Source organism: Aphis gossypii, chromosome 2 (genome assembly GCF_020184175.1).
Source record: "Aphis gossypii isolate Hap1 chromosome 2, ASM2018417v2, whole genome shotgun sequence".
NCBI lineage: Eukaryota > Metazoa > Arthropoda > Insecta > Hemiptera > Aphididae > Aphis > Aphis gossypii.
The window spans coordinates 25,654,902-25,677,145 of NC_065531.1; the positions used below are offsets into that span (position 1 = coordinate 25,654,902).

Genomic DNA, 22,244 nt, shown 5'->3' on the forward strand with positions numbered 1-22,244 from the left:
AAAAAACTTTATTAGTTATTTTATGTAAAATAATCCTTTTGATATGTTTTATTAATTTGTACTCTAATCCATAATATCGTAAATCGTATTTAATGGAAATATTCATTTTTGATGTAAAAAAAGTATTGTCAGTATTGTAATATTTAAAATATACAAAAACGAATAGTAAACATATCAATAATAATATTTAATAAATAATTAAGCTAAACAAATAATCAATATAGCCATAATTACATATTTACTCGATCCTATCTCTATCAGCAGTGTATTGGTAAAGTGATAATAACAGAATTAGCCCAAGGCGTTCACTTTCTTTAACAAAAACCTCATTAACTTAAAAATGTCCGTCAGTCCTTCAGTATCCTTAGTCCGCCTGTCTTCCTTCCATAACATTTGTCTTGCAGAATAATTTGAAATAATCACACACAGGCACTATTTTCTTCACTCTTATGAGTTATTCTTTATTAATATAATAATAAGAAAATTTTTCCTTCGTACCTGCTATCAAACAGCCGGAAAACATACTTAAACACTAGTTCGAACTACCTAGTAATAAACCATATAATATTATATCTTCATAATAAAACTATTAAACTCGCACCATTTTATCAATTATCAGTGATTTGTTCTATTTTTTGTTATTGTTTATTTTATACCAATGGGCAATGTTTACGGTATACACTTCGAAATATACTTTTTTAATATATTAATATTATAAATTATAATATATATAAATCAACCCCAACCCTCAGTTTTTTCTTCTTTTAATTTTAATTTTTATATATTTTTATTTCTTATTCCTATTACAGTATATATATTTATTATATTATACGTATTTTAAAATCATTATCCCTCATCATTGGTATATTTTACTTTGAATTAAATTTAAAAAAAAAAAAACGTTTTCTTAAAATTTAAATTTTGTGAGCTATATACAAATCACATTGTTTTTGAATAATTTTGTAAACATTTCACATTTTAAGTGTATGGCAATATTCTAAAAATAATTGAGTTCACATAATATTATAATTAAATATATTTTATTATTAAATGGTTGTACTCATAACAGTTAATATGGTAAAAGTTGTCACACAACTGTCATGTAGGTACTACTACGTGTACACGTCAAAAACAATATATTATACTAGTTTTGACATTTTTAAATAGGTATTTAAAACGATCATTAAAATATATTTTATAAGTTTGAAAATAAATTTAGGATAAAGCTGTTTTTTAAATGTTATCTAAAAAAATGATCACTATTTTAAAAATACCGGTCTATTTCATAAAAAGTTCAAATTTAATTTCGCTAAAACAGTTTATTATTATTTTTGTTAAAGAGACATCAAAAGCAAAATATAGTTTGGATAATTGAACATCAAACGTAGTTTGCACAAATTACCAAGTCCATTACAAAATATACCAGTAAAAATTGTCATTATAAATTTTAGAGTTTGAATATGATTAAATAACTATTTACAAAAGTAGGTACTAATGAAAAATAGAAAGTTTAAAATAAGTCAAATTTTCAATCATTTTCTTATTATAACGTTGTACTTTTTAAAATAAATATTAAGGTTGAGTAAGCAAACATTTTAAGAATATTTAGACAAAATATAATTTGATTCAAAAATGCTGAACTGTTTGGTTTCATTATCTATACTAAAAAAATAAACTAAACAATTTTTATTTAAAATATACATAAAATGTTTGATATTACAATAATGAATAAACTGACTTGTGTATAGTTGTACAATGGGACCACCATATTGTCAAGAAAATTTCACAACTATTACTCTTAAACATGTTTTCAAAAAAAATATTGATGCTTCAATTTCAATGTGTATCCGTGTAACATTATTGTTCAGATAAAATACACGCAGAGTATCGATTGGAAAATAAACAAATGAACAAATATTTAAGAATAATAATATGCACGCAACCGTGTGCTTCGTATACTATATAGATACCTATTTAAAATATGACACTTGTTAGTTGAAATAGATGTGTCTGTATAAATATTTTTGAAATACTTTTACCGAGAAATGAAAACATAGTACATTATATAATACACAATATTATTATATGAAATAAGTCTTTACTGAGAGTTAACTGTTCCGCGCATATATTATAATTGTATTGTGAATATAAAAATGGGCTTATATTGGATTAAAATATATTATATATACTTCAGAAAACACAAATAACTGATTTTTGTTGAAAAATTTGACCTATTTTAACAATGTTTTCTATTATGTGACATTATATCAGTGTAAAATAATAGACTTGAAGGAAAATTCGATTTCGAAAATGATAGATAAAGTTTTCTAAGATGAGTGCTTTTCAAAATGTATTCAAGAATGTTGGTGATTTTAGTATCAAAACCAGATATGAGTCATTCTCGTGCATAAAATATCAGTCTATATGTAAGTTTATGGAAAAAAGAGGTAAAGTATATTTTGATAAATATTCAAGATGGGCACTTTTTTAAACTCAATATGATTATATAGTTAAAAACTATTTGGTTATTAGAAAAACGGGTTTTTTGATACTTTCCTGAACTGACACAAAATAATTATTATTCGTCCGTTGTGTCACAAAAACAAATTAGCCGAGGACCGTTGTGTGAATTCAGTATTGTTTAACTTTCCCCAAATGATACAGAGCTTTAGTTCATGAATTTATGTATAATTTGTAAGCTAAAATGTGGTTACGATAACAATCACGGAAGTAACACGGAAAAGCTCTTTTCAAGTATTTACCTTAATCTACATATTATGCCCTATTATAAAATCATTTATTTTACAAACTGCGACGAGTGATGATGATTAAAAACTGTATATCCGATATCGACTATGGTGATTATTACAGAATACTGTATACTTGTGTAGATGTTTGTCGTTATAAAATAAGCATTTAATTACGACTAACATGATCGGATCGAAATCAAATTTGTAAACGACGGAGTTTATTAAGCACTTTTACAAGATTTCAAGCTGCACTTTTGATTAAAGAAGTAAAATGTTACACGTTAAAATATTTTAGTATCGCAGTTTTCGTCCCGCGTGCGTCGATCATGCGCTGTTATTTCTGTATGACTTAAATAATTATTTTCAATACAAAAGTTTTGTTTTACTTCAAGTGTTTAATATTATTAACGAGCAATACTCTCATTAAAACATTACTAAAAGTATTAAAATATGATATTTCGTTTAAGTATTACAATAACATGACTTCGATAATATTATCAAAATACAAAATGAATTTTGGAAAACACTAGAGATGACAGAAAATGACACTCGTGCTCACATTTTGGCCTATTCACAGCGCCGGCCGTCACGTACAAAACTCTCATCCATTACTTAGAAATCGCATTATTTTTCACGGGAAATGTCTTGTAAAGTCATAACATGTATTATATAAACGTATAGGTTACTGGTGACCTGCGCGAAGAGTTATTTATTTAATACATCGCGTAATCGATTAGAAGTATATCACATAGATATCAAATACGTTCAAAGGAAATATTATTTATTATTTTTATCAAAAGCTTTGAAAGCAATATTATTCATTTGATTAAGAATAGTGCACAATATGAATTACGACGAACGTACTTATGATATTGTTTCTCGGAAAACTACTTTCGCATTTTAATGTTAGTCTTACACTTATACTATAATTCAATTATTTAACTGCTATTTGGAAATTAACATTAATGCTATTGACACGTATAATGGTGACAAAGCGGTTTTTATACGTTGTTATACAAAAATATAATTTTTTATTAAGGCGTAGGTAACCATAGTTAATAATATAAAAATATTTTTATGTGTAGGTCTAAAATGGTTTGCATTCATATAGGTAATATTATAATGGATATATTATATTTATTACAAGCCGAGTATAGATTTTATCTGTTTTTTTTTTTAAATTTTTTATGGGAGTGGTTCGCTACTGAATTATTAAACATACTATTAATTTTTATGCTGAACTATTATGAAAACTCCGGGATATATTATTTTCGTCCTATATGTATTAAAATATTATTAATTCATGAATTTGGCAATGAAAAAAAAAAAATAAACTGCATAGTGCATGTAATGACCAGACCTTCAAGCAATTTCTTGTACTAGAGTGAAACATGCGTTATTACTTATTGTATTCAAGATAAAATTGGATAATAATATTATGTGAATTTTATATTTTAAGCGGAGATAGGAATACTTTTGTTTAATAATGAAGTATTTTTTTTTTATTGTTTACATGTTATCGTGTAATTTATTTTATTCAATTTTAATTAGTTTGATTTTGGTTTTTTTTTAGGGGGGGGGTGTGGAAGAAAAATCAAAAGTAATCCATGTAATTTTCTTAATAATTGGGTAAAACTAACAAGAAACAGCCCAAATATAAATTGATTTCTTGTACATTAACATTCCGTTGACCCGTTAATAATAATAATAACATTTATAATACTCTTGAAATTCAGAATAATGTAACAACAATCAAGTCCTTTATTAAATTCCAATAGGAACCTAAACAAAATTAGACTGGAAATGTTTCCTAAATGCGTATTATGTTTATAACATAACGGTGTTATTCTATAAAAAAAATGTAATATTTTATTTAAAAAACAAATTCTTTATTGCTTAAAAAAATAGAAATAACATCATCAAGCATAATTGATAAAACAAGGTATAACCTACCCTATAAATATAACCATATTTTTAAATCATTGTTTAAATTTAAATCAGATAAAATTAAACCATTATTTATAATTTAGAGAATATAATTATTTAAGCGGAGTAAAATATATCAACTTATTAATTTTGTACAAGTATTATTATTATAATTTTAAAGGTCGCAATAGAATTTATTAGAAAATTAAAAAAAAAATGTAATGATATGTTAAAACAGATACAATATATAATATAGTAGGTAGTTATGTACTTAGTCGTATATTGTGTACATTATTTTTTTTTCGTTACTTTTTCTCACGATTTATCCACCGTTGGTTTAAGTACTTATTTTGACTCCATTAATGGACACATGCCAGTTTAAATTGTCTTATCCTATAACAACCATTAGTGATAAAGTAGTTATCATAATGAATCCAATTATTTTAAAGAGGTACCAGGTGTTGATCATAGCTTGGAAAGGATTTAAAATTTTGTCAATGTTCATGTTTATCATCGTTCATAATATTTTATATTTTTTAAGGAAAACTACGTCAAAGACATTTAGCTAAAATGTTTACATAATTGAACTAACACCTTGTTTTGTTGTCACCCATAAATTAAATTAATCTCTATGTTGTTTCGTTTTTTTTTTTATGTTTTATTCCCCTTTTTGTCAGTTTCATGTGATATTTGAAAAAAATGTATATGTAATAAGCAAATACCGTGTACTAATCTCTCAGTATTTATTTTTGCATTTTTATATATGATATCTATAGACTACTGTTTTTACTTAACATTGAAAAAACGCCAATGAAATCGACTTATAAATATTAACGAAATTACATTTATAAATAATTTGATGATGGTTAACAATAGCTGAAAAAGAGCGTATATATATTGTAAGCAAATTTCAAAAACTTTAATTCCTAATCAATCAAAATTATTTGTATTTTTTTTATAATGTATTACATAACTATAATAGTACATCATTATGAATTAGAAATTTTTATTTTTTTTTAAACATCAACAAATTCGAATAAGCTTAAAATATAAGTAATATAAATTTTATAATATTTGTAATTTTTTTTTCGTTTGGGATAAATGATTATTAGTGTAATAATATTTTATAATAAAATATAAATAAATTATGTTTCGTGTATACTGTATAGGTATAATATAAATCATAGAAATATAAGTATATACTTTATATATAATATATATAATATATATATCATAATAATATGTTATAATATTTATATAAGATATTTTGTGATCATTTCAAGTATTTAAAGTATTTAAAAAAAGAAAAATTACAACAAAAATCAAAAATCAAGTTAGTTAAAAATTGGTGTTGAGATTCTATATTTATTTTCCTGATTATTTTGAAAAGTATTGTAAATTTTCTACTTTTGATACCCTAAATTAGTTTCATTTCGTTACCTACCAGAAACCCTCAATATTGAAGATCAATCATTTTTTCTAGTATGAAAAATACATTCAAATTTAAAAACTAATTAGAATCTAAAATCGTGTAAAAAATTGACATTTAAAAAAACTAAAATAAGCATTAACGAAAAATAGTCTACTTTTTTAATATCAATTTATCAATTTTTATATTATGGTTCTCATAATTTTTATAATATCCGTTGATCGTTTATTCTGAAATTAATATATAATAAGTAACAGGACACATATAATTTAAAGGAAGATACTTTTATTCTTACGCGTATTATTATGTATTTAACTGTATATTCAGAGAATTATGTGTAGTTTGACTAATTACTAATGACATTTTTAAAAATGTCTAGAGACATTTTGGGAGTAGACTGCTGTAGCTACTTCAACAACCTCCATAAATACGCCTCTGATATATATCAACATAGTACGAACAATAACAAAAAAAAAAAAAAAATGCTGAATCTTTCAGAGTTTCGCAAAACTGATAAAGAATTAAATACGAACTATAGATGACATTTTGTATTTGCTCAAAGTAAATAAAGATAGCAACCTCAGGATTTCGGTGTCCTAATAAAACGACTTTTGATGTTTTGCCAAAAGACAATTTGTTCAATACCTTAAAATATACTTACTTAAGTTGGTTGAACATGATTTACCTTTTAAAATCGTATACCTATTATTTTATAGTAACTTTAACACAAAATCTCTATTTATAACCCAATTATATTTGTAGATTTTTTTAAGTGGAATGAAACTAATCCAGAAAAAACGTAGTTTTTAAAAATTGTAAAATCTTACGATTTTCTTTATCTTTGGTAATAAATACGTTTTTATTGTATAATTAATTTTAAAATAAATCTAATTTCTAATTAAAAATGATTTCTTCAATATATATACTACTATTATAATAGTACTTTAATATTTGATTTTTTTTTCATCTCGAAGACTTCATAAATAATTAAGTTAAATTTTATAAGATGTAACATGATGAGAATAAATATTTATAATGCAATCATATATATGTATATCCTAAAATAGTCTAATTATTAAATAGATATTATAATATGTTGCTCAAAAGTCAGTGCTCATATAATCTATACCTACTATATTTTAGCTTCAATTATTCAATGGAAATACTGAATTAATAAAATTTAAGTGTTAAGCCATTAAAATAAATAATAATATGTACTTATGTTAGAGCTGTGTTTTTTGTTGATCAGTAAAAGTGAAGTCGTTTGTGAACAACAATTTTTGGAAGGAATAACTCGTGATAACTGTGATATAATTTAATTTTCAATCTTGACTCTTGAGAACGGAATTAAATTCCATGCATTTTAAAAAATTACATGCATGTTTTATTTCTGGGTAATGTTCATTAATTTTTGATTAAATGACGATTTTGATCATTTTTAGAATGGAATTTATAGCGGTCCGTAAGCTCAAAGTCATTAAAATTTATCAAACATAAAATGTATTACCTAGGCCAAATGTGTTTACCACATTGTTAGACGGAATCTGTTAAACGCATTAGCTGTTCAAAAACCACAAGATCCATGCAAGAAATGTTTGACATTTTGAAATAATGAGATGTTATATATAATGTACAGAAATATCACATATTATTGTATGTAGGTGTATGTTGTATTAGATTAACGAAATGTTGATGTGTTTTGTGCGTTTAGAAAATATTTAACGTGAACATGCTATAACGTTTATCGATGATACTTAAAATCAATCAAACGTTAATGATATCTTTAGAGCTAAATAAACGAATAAACTATAAGTATTAATAGTATTATGAAACTTATTTTAAATTTTATTACAAATTAATAAAAAATCGTTTATTTAAGTACCAATTAGAAAAAAATAATAATAATTAGTGACAAACTGATATCGAATAATATTATACGAAAGTTTTGCAAACTATTTTACTATATAATATTATAGTTTACAATTTTAAGGATCCCCAACTAAAAACTAACTAATATGTATCAAAAATGAGGCTACTATAATATTATATATTATCAAAAATGATTTGTTTTTAAGCATAAATATTATAATTAAAGATTATTTTGGATTAGATTTAAAGATAATTAGGAGCCCGATCGCCCAAAGCAAAACCCGAAATCATTATTAACCATTTTGAGAATATTCAAGATACGAACTTATTGAATTTGAAACAAACGAATCAAAAGTACATTTTAAAATGACTGCTATTTCATAATTTCGTAACTATCATAACTTAATTATTATATAAATAATTTATATGTACACATTATAGAAATTAATGTATTAACATTTGTCTTTAACCTTTACAAAAATTATATAATATATAAATATAAGTTAAACAAATACAAAAAAATAATAATAAATAAATTATATTTAATGAAGTTAATAAGAATTTTAAAAAATGATTTATAATTAAAATTAAAACTGATAATTTAATACTAGAATTCGTGCTTTTAAAGCAAATTGACAAACTGGGTAGTGGATTTATACGTTAAGCGTAATAAATAAACCAATAATAAAGAGCAAGGAGAAAAAATATGGGTAAGTAGGTACCGTTCTGCTGTATAGTAACATGTCAAACTATAACTCAAAAGTTGAAATCAAGCATTTTTAATTTTTAATTCTCAAAAAGATACAAAAAAAAAAAATAAACAAATACATAATATAATACTTTTGTCATATTTTTGTAATTCTCAGAATCTAAAAATTATCATATTCCACCTTAATGTTAAAATTAATAATTCATTTTGGTTAAAGGGCCTCCTAAAATTCTTTAAATTTAGAAACCTGGTTACAAAGATATTTAAAATCCTATGTACCTAAGTAGTATTAGTACCTAATAAGTTTATAGTAAGTATTCTAAGTATAAAGGCATAGGATCTTATATAACTATATCCATAAAAATATTGTTTTTTTATGTGGTTAACTTTTATTTTTAGTTTAATTTTAATTTTTAAATTAAAATTATTATTTATTTTAAAAACAAATATAAAAGCTTTCATAAAAAAAACTATATACAGTTACTCTACATATAAAACTTCTCTAATAGGTATAATAATATTGCTCCTAATGGTGCGACATTTTTCTTTTTAGAACATTTTAAAAGTTCAACGAGGTAAGAGTGGCTTTTAAAATTATAGAAATTGCTTTCATTCTAATTCTTATTTACAATAAATGATTTAAATAACTTAAAAAAAACTTAAAAACTAAACAGAGTATAAGCGCCGAGTAGTATATTATATTTAAGTTTGTGTAAAGACTAAAGATTTGTTTTATAAGCGTTTATAAAAAAACATTCAATTTACAAATTAGGTACTTTATAAAAGTATATAATAGTAGTTCAATATAAATACCTATACAGAAAATATAATAGTATAACGTATTTATTATAGTTATTATAATAGATAAATATTTAAGACACTATTTTTGTCAATTGATAATTTTGTGTGTACGAGTGTATACTATTTTGTAGACAAGTAAATTACTAGAAAAAATATTATGAACTATTTTAGTAAATCTAATATTCTAGTCAAATTTTAAATATTATGAAAACAATTTTTATACTAAATGTATATTTATTAATTTTATTATTTTATATTTTATTAACTAGATATTTTTGTTCTATATTCATTTCATTTCATTTTTTTTTTTTTACAGAAAATCTATTATTTGAAATATGCATTGTAAAATCTAAAATAAAAACCCAACTATCCAAAATATTCTTCTTTTGAATATAGTCGGGTCACTGCTCACAAGTAAATTTATACAACCAGTATACATTATTGTATTAATCAAATAAATTTAAATTTACTATTCAACAAACAGTGGTATAAAAACAATAAATCAAAATATCAATTTTCACGTTTTGGATTGATACCATGGTGAGTTCTATCTAAAACCGAGTTTGTAATATTATAATTAAGACCTAAATTGTCTACAGGAAATATTGTTGAATATACGAGTATACATTTATTCAAACATGATTTTAAAATATAAATTTATAATATAATTAGTATTCATCAAAAATGTATGAAATGTTTAAGTTTATGCTTAAAAATACTCGGAAAATGATGAACATTTTTTAAACTTGTACCCACAAGTATTTTTAATTAAATTTAATAATTTACTATAAAATGAATAAAATATCATTAATAGCGATTAATAAAAACTATAAATTAATATTTTTTAATATAAATTTATTTTTGTAATCATATGAAATGATAAATTAATTTAATCGTTCGATTATACCTTAAACGGCTTAAACTCAAGACAGCACATTTTAATCGAAAATGTGTAATCAAACTTTGAGCAAAATTGAAATTATTTTATTCAATATATTATACAAAATATACCTATAACTTTTATGCAATAATCTAGATGTACATAGGTAACGCTTATAAATTTTTACAAGAGTAGGTATACAGAAAAAAATAAACTATATAATCTACACGTAATGTATGATATGGACACCATATTATTGGATCAGAATTATTCTAAGTACCGAAGAATAATGTTGACGACTTAAATGCGTCGCGCCAGACATTACGGAAACCCTCGGGAATTCTTATCGCGTTCGATTCGGGCAAAATAAAGCGACTTTAACATGAACGTGCGTGTCCGGAAAAACGATCACAGTAAGACGTACCCACTACCCATGTATAATATACGGTGCGGTCAAGAAAGTTTACAACAAAAACTAAATTCAAATTTATCATTACATTTATATTTTTAATATTACACTATCCGTAGTCTTACCTCGTCATCGCTTTAGCGGACGATAAACATATTATAAATTTATTATTAGTAAATTAATTCTAAACCATACTAAAGCTATTCTCTTATAATATAACGGTGATGTAATATTAGTGTATAGTTATTATGTGGATGTAACTTACCGAAGTCGGGTAGGCCAATATGGTGTGTACGCAAAGCGATGAGGCGATGATGACGATCAGAGTACTGCAGTGGGCCATTTCGTCGTTGAGGATTGTTTGGGGTCGTCGAGTGAAAAGTGAATAATATATACGCAAGTATATATTATTACGGTATAACGATATAAATAATTATATCGGGAAAATGTTTTGAGTGTGTGCAAGGTAGTTGATGGAATAATCAACAGATGATTTGAATGATAAAATCGTCGTACGTGTTCGTCGTCGGGTCACGACGAGTGTCTATAGGTGTACACCGCGAGTGCTATACGTGTAAATTTGGACCACAGTCGAATGCCTATAAATCGAATTTTTTCAATAAATGTTTACGGTCTTTCGACTATATAATATATATAAATAAATAATAATTGTATGAAATTGAATCTCGCGGAAACGAATAACGCCTTATTATATGCTAAATTTTCATTTACCGGCTGTGTGTACAATAAAAGTGTGCAGATGGATGTGCAATATAATATAATATATTATATTATACGTGTACGTGCCAGTCACAGACTTGTGTTCCTCTTGAAAATACAGCAGTTGGACACTATCGTCAACGTCGGCCGGATAAGTGAGGTGTCCCGAAATGCCGGCGCCCATATATATACCAAACGTACGCGCGTACTCGGGCACCGAGGCGACTCCGCCTACGTCGCGGGCGCACCAACCCTTGGCGCGGCGGCGGCTGTGGCGTTTGCGACGGAAGGCGACGACCCGCGCCGTGTGACGACTATTAGTTTTGATATCACATCATTATTATTATTATATAATGTACCTAAGTATGTATAATGTCTGTATATATATATATAAGTAATAAGTATACATCACTCAATAAAGGTATGCGTGTAATACGCGTACTGCATATACTGCGCCGCGCTGTGAGTTACAAAATAATGATTACGTGACAAATGTATTATTAAGAAAGACTGATGCATCTGTCAACGAACATTGCCTATATTATTATAATATTTCGCATCGTAACGGCAGTACAAGGGTGTATTGAGACCGCTAGGGTTAACGCGAAGAGCTTTTATCGTGTCACAGCTACAATACGTGTGCAACGCGATTGAGATTTCCAAGGTGTAAAAGCTAGACGACTTTTCGAATGATGCTATACTGTATTTTATAGACAGACAATAGTCAACAATTTTATTTTTTTTTTTGTCGAAAGACGCATTTTATTGGTTACAAAAAAAAAAAATGCATTATTGTCTTAATAATAACAAAATCAAATTATAATTTTAAATATTTGTAATTTAAGTAAACAAGATACTAATTAATATAATTAATATTTAAAAAAGTGATTTCGAGTAGTCGCGGAACCCCTCCTCTCATTACAAATTGATCTACTTCGTAATTATATTTTGTATATTATATACATTTTATATCGGAACATATAATAATGCTTAGGTATTTCGTTCTGTACACGCTTTTGCAAAGGGTAATACTTTATATTTGTTTCAAACACGCCGCAATAATACTTAAAATATTTATAACACAAAATTTCCTTTTTAAAAATATTTATGAAAAATATTGCGCTTCTTAACCATTGTTTTACATTCTAGATATAATTCAAAAATTATAAATGTTTGTAAATAAAGATTTATTAAGACAAAATACATATTTTTATTTTATGCAATTCTATTACGAACAAACTACAATATGCTGCAAACTACTTAACTTAATTAAATTTATAAAAACGTCTAAAAGATTTTTAAAGGAAAATAAAACTTAAAAACAGGTGTTCGATATGTTAGAAATATCCTGATTAAAAAATCATGTATATATTTAAAATATTCAATATTTATTCAACAACTATTTCAAATTCAACACTGCTTTCAATTTATTGCAATTATTTTTGGGCCATACATTAAATTATATTATTTTAAGAAGAATGATAAAATTGACTAATAATATAAATACATAATGTGGTCAGCGTTTTTTTTTTTTTTTGTGCTTTTATATAAAAAATATTTATTACAATGCTACAGTGATAATAAACAATGTATATAATCAAAATATTATTATGATAGCAAAGGTAAGATAAATTTCAATTCAAAATATAAATTAAGTAAATAAAATCCTTAATCGAATGAATCATGTTTAAAAAAAATTCTAAAAATGTGCTATCTGATATCAATGATAGCATAAAGTTTGAATTGTGATGTCAATTATTCCTAATATTGCAGTCTACATAATAAATCAACCATATTAGTTTTTATAAATACGAATTTCACTATTTAAAACGTATCATAGCTTAAATATATAAATATATTTACTCATAGTAACAAACATATAATATGTGCGACGTGCGTAAATCATTTTTATCGACAAAGTTTACTTATCTGTTTTTCCGTATCTTTACAATTTTTTTTTATTATTATCGTTGATGTGTTTCTAATACTTTTTGACACATCAACAACCATTTGAGTAAAATTGTACACACATATACAAATACGTGGGTAGTTAAACGCCAAGTTATAAGTCCTTTTGACGCGACGGAGTTTTTACACGGTTATCGCAAATATCATTATCGTGTAGGTACCGTTGTTTTGTATCCTATTATTATACTTCCGCTGGCGCCTCATACACATACGTCTGTAGCCAAGGGATTAACTCGTCCGCGGCTTATACACAATACAACTGTCTTCCGCATCCGGTCTGAACGGAAATATCACGAATCCACTGCGCGTCATATCGTTATATATTACTACATACCATCGTGGATATATTATTTTAAAGAGTTCATTGAGTATATTATTACTATTACTATTACTATTACTATTACTATTATTATTATAACTATGATTAGTTTTTAATATTAGCATATTAAGAAAAAACTATACATTTGAATTTAAAATTAGGTACATCAAAAAAATATCAGATTAACAATTTACAGTAATAATATGGAAGACTTATAATTTAAAAATATAAGTGTACATTGTCATTGGGTACTCCTTAAGTAGTAGAAAAATTTTTAAAATGTTTAGATAATATAGTCTTTATATAAGTATACTTAAAAATTAAAATAACAAAGATTTGAATTAATTTATTATTGAATTAAAAAAGGGGCATACACTGAGCATACTTGAGAAATCAGCCTGTACCATTTACATATAGAATTTTATGAAATCTCGCAACGATAAATTACACGAATGCGAGAAAGGACACGACGTTTACAAGTGGTTATTCCACGAAAGTTAATTATTGAGATCTATTGTTACGACCAGAAGACGTCATATTCAACAAAAGCAATATAATATAACCATCAGAAATAGGTTTATTTTTGATAAATATACTCGAGTTATGATTATTAAATAAAGAAGATATTGAAAAATGCTTTGTTGATGATATTATATCCATAATAATACCTACTGGAAAATGAATAAGTGAATGCATTTATGGATTATTTAATCCATGGAATTTTCATGCAAGACAATATAATATATACTTATCTGATATCTATATATTGCTATATGGACAGAAATTATAAGTAGTTCTAGAAAAACGGCAAATGAATGTGAACATTTCCATTCCAAGAAAAAATCATTATTTTTTACATATTATCATCTAGATAAAAAATATCTAAACAAATTCAAATCCGAACGGCAAGAAAAAATTCGTCGAAAAATATAAACAAATAAAATACTAAACCACCCGATTTAAAAATCAGTAATATATAAAAAAATTACTACAAAAATAAATAAATTCACCCAAACAGGTGTAATCCCCATATTTTTAGGGTGTAAGCCAGTACACCACCTCATGTGATACGTCGGGTAAACGAACTAGTGTTATTCAGACTACGTCAAAATAATGATTTGTTTTTATTTTTATACGTACTTAGTTGATACCTCCATAACTCATAAGTCATAATTATAATTAATTATATACTCAAACTATTGTTTGTGTAAATAAAGCGATAATATTGCGATATCTAATTAAAGATCGTACCAAACTATAATGTTTTAAATCCTCGGTAAAAACACAGTTCATGTACTTACATACATTTTAATATATGTAAGAGAGAATGTATGATTATTTTATACACGATATACATGAGTTTGTGCTCTTGTCGTAGCTATTTATTTGATGACATTTATGTAGGTTTAATGAATTACTCCTAAGTATTACACAAAATTAGTTAATAATAATTATTATAATGGGTTTAAGTAGTTAGTATTAATTTACCATATCATTATACTCGTGGTTTCTCCATCGCCTTTTAGTACAGCTTTCTCAGTTTAAACTCATTTATTATTTTTATTTTATCATAAAATATCAACAGCCAATAAAATTAATATCTGGAACATTATTATAAATACTCGTTTAAGTAGTATAAGTACGTGTAAATAAGCAACAAAATTATATTTTTATAATTTTAATGATATCAATTATAAAATTATACAAAAATATAATAGATTATTAAAATTAAAATTAAAGTTTTAACAAAAAAATGTACTTATTTAAAAAAAAAAAGTTTATGAAATTATTGTAATTGATTATTCCTCAAAATTTAAACTTCAGGATGTGCAGGAAGAGTGTTTTTATTTAAATCCTTGAAATAATCATGTTGTAGTGCATCTCTAGTATTGATACGTTTACTTGGATCATAGATCAACATATTCTATAAGAGAAAAAAAAATATTCTAATCTAAGTCTAAATACTTTGATGTAATTAATTACTCGAAGTAAATCCAATCCTATTTTGTTTATGTTTTTTACAGATTTCATTAAAATATTTTCATTCCATTTAGGGAATAAAGGTTGATAATCCTTAAATTTTGAAACACCTGGCCATGTTTTTTCATTCGGTGTAGTCAAAATTCTAAAATAAACATTGTATTATTATCGTTTAACATCAAATATATTCCTAAATTAAAATTAAAAACTTAAGTAAATAGTCAATTTAGTAGTTCAAAACTAAAAAAATTATTATTAAATATTTAAATTTATTATTTCCAAGTTAAAAAACCTAACTGAATATACAATATACAGAGATCTCTAATGAGTAATGCTTATTTATTTTTTTTAAATCGGTTTTTAGTTTTTGAGCAGAGCGATGGACATATCGATTTTGTTATACTGTATGATAATTTTAATTTTAATTTTTTTTATGTTTGTCTTGCCTTTTAGGGCAGTAAAAATGCTTGATTTTCAACATTGAAGGTAGTTTCAAATAAAAAATTAGAACTAGTTAGTTCCCAATTTGGAAGAGAAATCAAAAGTAAAAAATTCCCTATACTTTTCAGGATAATTACGGAAAGATAAATTCGATTTGATGTTGAAAGTTGAAATTTTCCCTAAATATTCATACTAGCATGTATTAGACGCATGAAATAAGTTTCAAAATATTTTTGATCTTTACGAACATTTTATTTGTATCTAAAATATTTAAATTTTATTTAAATTTTTTCGATTTATGTATGATAACATTTTAGTTTTTATGCAGTTAAATCATAAAATAAACATCAAAAGATAGAAATTAAGTTTAAAAATATACACTTTAAAAAGTTTCATATTTTTAATCTCTATGCCATATAGCCGTATAACACATTTTGTACTTACTTAACCATACCATATAGTCAACCAGAAAAAATATATGATTACATACAAATCCGCGCTTTCAATACTTATTTAATATTATTATATATTATTATTAACAGAAAATGTTGATATATCACCCAAACACATACTTATCTGCGGTGCGACGTATATACCTTTAAAGATAATCAAAAAGTACTCGTGAATAAAAGATTTATCATAAATTAATTTAAAAACAAAAAAATATTAAAAACCATTAATTAATAAAAAATTAAAGCTTATAGTTTCCAGTTTAGTATGTAGTTGTGTCACGTTAAGTTATTTATGCAGAAGGGCATTAAAACTCTAAATGTAGTAATTAGATAATTTTCAATTATAATAATATAAATAATTGTGTATAGGTACCTGAAAATATGAAAAATTTGATCAATTTCTGAATTCCCTCGAAATAAAGCTTTCCCGCAACACATTTCCGCAAATATACATCCTATAGACCACATATCAATTGGACAACCATAGCGTTTAGTGTTTAATAACACTTCTGGAGCTCGGTACCACAATGTTACTACCTAATAAAGAAATTTAAAGCATACCACAAAAACATTATAATATAACTAAAAACTTAAAGGTATTGTATAAATACTTCGTGTGTATAGACTCGAATCGGCAAATCAAATGTACGGCTCAAACCAAAATCAGCAACTTTTAATATATTGTTTTTAATGTCAACTAATATATTATGCGGTTTTAAGTCTCTGTGCAATATTCGCCTTGTGTGACAGTGGTGTATGGCAACTAATAACTATAATATAATCAGTGCTCAATAGGTCAGTAGTAAGACTGTTAGATTAAATTAGGTATGTCTCAAAATTTACCTGACAAGTAAAAGATCTAGTTGTAAACTTATCTAAATGTTTTTGCCGTCTTGAGGTAATTAGTTTTCTTAAGTCCATAGGAAGAAATTCGAATATTAAATATAACCGTCTATCATCCATAAGTATTTCCCTTAAACTTAATAAACTTGAATCATTGATGTGCACGTAAAAAGTAAAGTTTAATTAAAATTACTTCACAATATTTGGATGGTTGAGTTCCTTTAGTATACTTATTTCTCGGATAGCTGTCGGTGGTATACCTTCATCTTGGACTTCCATACGTATATTTTTTACCGCTACAATTTCTTTTGAATAACGTTCCATACACTTGTAAACTACTCCATAACTTCCTTCGCCGATGTTTTCTAATTTATCATAAGCATCCATAGTATTGGTTTAAAAAAAATCATAAATCTAATTAAATTCTATATATTATATATTATATAAAGAGATTTGTTTGCCCCTCATAAATATTTACTGGTATACATTAATTAGTAAACTGAAATCTTTGTTGAGACTGATAAGTCTATATTGTCTTCGATATACTTCAGTTACCTTCGCACCACTCCACCAAGTCATTAAACTCGATATAGGCCTATTTTTATCAACGACCACACAACATGCACACACATGCACAATGCTTATTATCTCTTTTCTTGAATTGTTTAGTAATATATTATTATTACAAATATTGTTTGTAATTATTATTCTAATATAATTTTAATTAGTTGTGTTAGATCACCAAGCAGAATGAATCGAGTATTAATGATCTCTTCGAGTGTACGGTTCGATACGGTTACGGTATCACACTTTTTGGTTTGTTCTTATATAAAAATATTTTGAAGTTTAAATTGACATCCAATTTTTTTTCAATAACTACTATATATGTTATTTATGTTATTATTGACTTGAAATTTTCAAAATATTTAAATTAATTCTAAGCTATTACCTATGTAGGTATTACCATTGATTATACATAGTATAATAGTATATTATATTATATTATACTAGGTATAATCAATGGTATTACGTATTACTAATATAGTATAAATTAACTAATATAATATTTACATACATATTAAAGTAAATGTTCAAATACGCAAATATAGGTTTTTCGGTCAAAACCGTTGAATTGAAACTCATTGAATTAAAATTTAACACATCCATTATAGTGGTCAACTGTAATGATAAAGTACACTTCAAGTGTATCTCACTATACTGCAGAGTCTACAAATATACGTACCTAGTACCTATATATTAGTTATATTCAAAACATATAATTTTTTTGGTATAGGTATATTTATCTTTTTCAAAATTATTATCAAAACAGGAATTTGAAATTCCGAATTTTATAAGTGAAAAACAACAATTCATATTCATGATTATTAGTCAATACTCAATAGTATTAATATATCATTTCATGATCCTCAAATTTTCAATATCCATGTAGCTATATAATGTACCTATGTTAAACATTCTAAAAATAAAACATTATAATAAAATGTAAGTATATAAGTTTATATTTCATAAGTATCAAATTGCTACAATGTCAGTGTATTCAATCGAATCTTTGCTTCTTGATGAATTCACTCACGAATACATACAATTTATAATAATAATGAATGGCGATTGAAAATGCACTCGTTTTTTTGACCAACTTGTATGAAAACTGAATTCTATCTATGATTCAAAATCAACAGATTAAAATCATTAATCATGCAGGATTCATACTTTAAATACAATATAGTTTTCAATAATATAGATATTCTGACATTGAAATGACTGAAATAAATATGTAAATAATATGTTATAGTCAATGTGGTATTCAATATAATATTATGGACCAGACATTTCATAAAACGACAAACACGGTTTAGGCATTAAGCAATACGTTATCAATTCAAACAGAAACACCCTCAGCAGATAAATGTAATCGATATTCTGTCATTAATTTCGTGCCTATTATTTAGTGTCTTATCAGTATTACGTAGTATGTTTATATGTCATGTTGTATAAAAAAATAGTTAATACACAACAAATAACTAAATATAATTAATTCACTAAAATCTTCTTTATCATAATATTATATTTATACTTAATTAATTTACTTAATATTACTTAATATTTATTTACTAATTAACCTAATCTTTGGTATTATAGAAAATATTGCCTGTACATTAAATAAAATAGTCAATTTATATATAATAAGAGCCAATTATCATTATCTTGAATAAAATTTTACTGTACTGATATTCTATAAAATGACTAGACAATAAATAAAATGACTTCATTTTATACTACGACGTAAAGGGCTGTTTATAAACAATTCATATTTATTTATTTCCCTTTTAAACCTTCTATTTTTTAAAAATGTTTAAGTGTATCATATACTTTTTAATAACTATAAGTTAATTAATCAAAATCTATTCAAGACTTATTTTTATAATGTATCACAAAAATAAATATTGTATTAATTATTATTTTAACACGATTTTAATGCATTCATTTAGAAAATGAATGATCAAAACAATAAAAGATTTACATAAGATGTATCAATAATCAAGTAGGTACAATTAAATTATTCAATCTAAACAAAAAAATAACAATAAAAGAAAATTTAATAATACGTTAGTATACTGCGCAATTATTATCGGTGGAATACAATTCCGCAAATTAGCGAAATCATGTAGATTTTAATAGCCATTGATATTACATACACGATTCTGTATACTTTTAAATGCAATTTTGCATTCCCAAAATATGTATGTATCATTGTGGTAACATAGTATATTACAAATCGTTTTGTGCTTAAAACGATTCTACGCTTTTGAAAACAAAACTTTCAGAAAACATGATTTTAGTTTACATTTTACACATTGTTGGATTCGTTGGATTAGGTATCGTATTTTATATTATAACTTGGATGTAATATGGTAATAATTTTGTTATTAAGAGATATATTTTGAAATTTTAACAAATCAATTTAATGTTTTAGATAAATATTAATTACGTTATGAAATACACACCTATAGCTACAAATATTATACATTATAATATAATATTCTACTGCACTGAGATAAAACTAATTTAGTTCAATATTTTTCTAAATCCTAACATTTCCAAGTTAAATTAATTTTGTTGATGACTTACTATTGAGTTCTTTTTTGAAAACGATCAGTTCACATAATTATATAGTTAATTAATTATTACATGTACGTCAACATTGTATTTAAAATTATGAGGAATAGTATATGTTTACAATGGCTATTAAAATCTACAAAATTGTGCAAAATTTCGGATCCATATTGCAAGCTCTTGCAGCCATTATTATAATACAGCAATTGAAACAAATAATAATTTTGAATGAATTTAACGTCGAAAATAATCATTAAAAATATTGCTCATTGAATAGGTATATGCTATGTACTCGTATTATAAATATTAAAAGAAAAAACTGTTTTAGAAAAGCTTTCTTAAATTTTTTGCACTATTTTATTACCTCTTTTTGTAATAAAATAATGTGAATAGTATAAATAATATAAACGTATATAAGTCAGGTATTAAAATTGTAACTAAATACCTAGCTGATAATAATCTTATTTAACATAATATAATATTACAAATTACAATACTCCGTGGATAATTGATTATCAAATTCTAAATTTTCTTCAAATTGTTCATGTTTCATTCACAATTTTCAACTTTTTATTTGATAAACAATTATAATTATATGTGACATTCTTACTAATATTTGTAATTTAATATTTCAAGCAACGCGCGCCACGTATTATATATGCTATAACATAGGTACACATTAAGGCTGAATTATAATTTCTCAACATACAAGAAGAAATGCCAAACCATACTCATTTACGTTATATTTTAAATATACAACTAATCATATTTTTATTATTATTATTATTTAATACAAATAATATTATAATATATTGTATACAACGCTGTTTAATCTTCAGTGAAACAATGATTATTATTTTGGACTTTTGTTCTCACTGTTCTTGTAGAGGGCCAAATGTCCGGGAGGGTTTGGTACGTTTTCTGAATTATACATATGCATAACAATTACTTTAAAATTAAAATGCAACAAAACTTTTAGCATATTATAGTGTTATATTATAACTTAAAATGTATTATTCATCAGAGCGAAATAAATAATAAGTCTTTATAGTATAACTATAATGATGACTGTAAATGGAACTTCCAAAAAACAAGAACTATTTTAGTCATGTTCCACATGAGATGAGTGTAGAAAAGATACTACAATAGTATTTCTACCATTGTACCACTGTATCTTATTAGTCATTGTTTAAAGAACAAAGTCTTCTTAAGTTCTAACTAAATTATTAAAATACTTATACTTAATCAAATCATAATTAAATTATATTTTAAATACATATTTTTTTCAAAATGTTTTTAGTAATTTTAAGTTTTATTGTTTTTAATATGTTGTATTAAGTACTGCTGTTTTCATTCATGAAATATGTATGGAGAGTTAATTAAATTTATCATTTTATTTAATAATCTATTAAAATTACTTAGAATACTCTTTATTGATAATTCATATAATATATCTTTACAAAATAGTATTTAATTAAATCTACTTTAATGCAGAAAATAAAATATAATCAATTATATACGCAGCTTGGAAAATAATTGTTAATTACCTTTATACTTGGAAGTTGAGACTAATAATATTTAATTATAAAAGTAAATAATTTGTAAAAAAAAAA

General features: G+C 24.7%; 2 protein-coding genes across 3 annotated transcripts in view; both read right to left on the minus strand.

The window, feature by feature from the left end:
* Positions 1-11,181, minus strand: part of LOC126549931 (uncharacterized) — a 40,981-nt gene extending 29,800 nt beyond the window's left edge. Inside the window, exon 1 of the mRNA XM_050200425.1 lies at positions 11,039-11,181. Coding sequence (XP_050056382.1) covers positions 11,039-11,116 — 78 coding nt within the window. The 5' untranslated portion in view covers positions 11,117-11,181. The remainder of the gene's footprint in view (positions 1-11,038) is intronic.
* A 42-nt stretch (positions 11,182-11,223) lies between these two features.
* LOC114128655 (cyclin-dependent kinase 1-A-like) lies at positions 11,224-18,007 on the minus strand. Of its 2 annotated transcripts, none has more exons than XM_050200424.1 (6): positions 17,690-17,945; positions 17,497-17,632; positions 17,265-17,423; positions 17,027-17,190; positions 11,506-11,807; positions 11,224-11,372 (listed from the first exon to the last, which is right to left on the minus strand). In XM_050200424.1, the coding sequence occupies exons 1-6, from the start codon at positions 17,881-17,883 to the stop codon at positions 11,305-11,307; spliced, it is 1,023 nt and encodes a 340-aa protein (XP_050056381.1). In that variant the 5' UTR covers positions 17,884-17,945; the 3' UTR covers positions 11,224-11,304. The 2 variants fall into 2 exon arrangements, with proteins under 2 accessions (XP_050056381.1, XP_027849024.2); XM_027993223.2 differs by lacking the exons at positions 11,224-11,372; positions 11,506-11,807 and adding exons at positions 15,526-15,704; positions 15,764-15,905 and having other exon boundaries at positions 17,690-18,007.
* Between the last annotated feature and the right edge of the window lie 4,237 nt (positions 18,008-22,244).

Bases quoted from the DNA above. Each gene is read 5' to 3' on its own strand.
- LOC114128655 (XM_050200424.1), bottom strand. From the start codon at position 17,883: ATGGATGCTTATGATAAATTAGAAAACATCGGCGAAGGAAGTTATGGA. The intron at 17,191-17,264 runs GTATTTATACAA...TTTCTTTATTAG, and splicing joins TTCGAGTCTATACACACGAA to GTAGTAACATTGTGGTACCG. The intron at 11,808-17,026 runs GTACCTATACAC...CAAAACTAATAG, and splicing joins CAAATTTTTCATATTTTCAG to TCGTCACACGGCGCGGGTCG.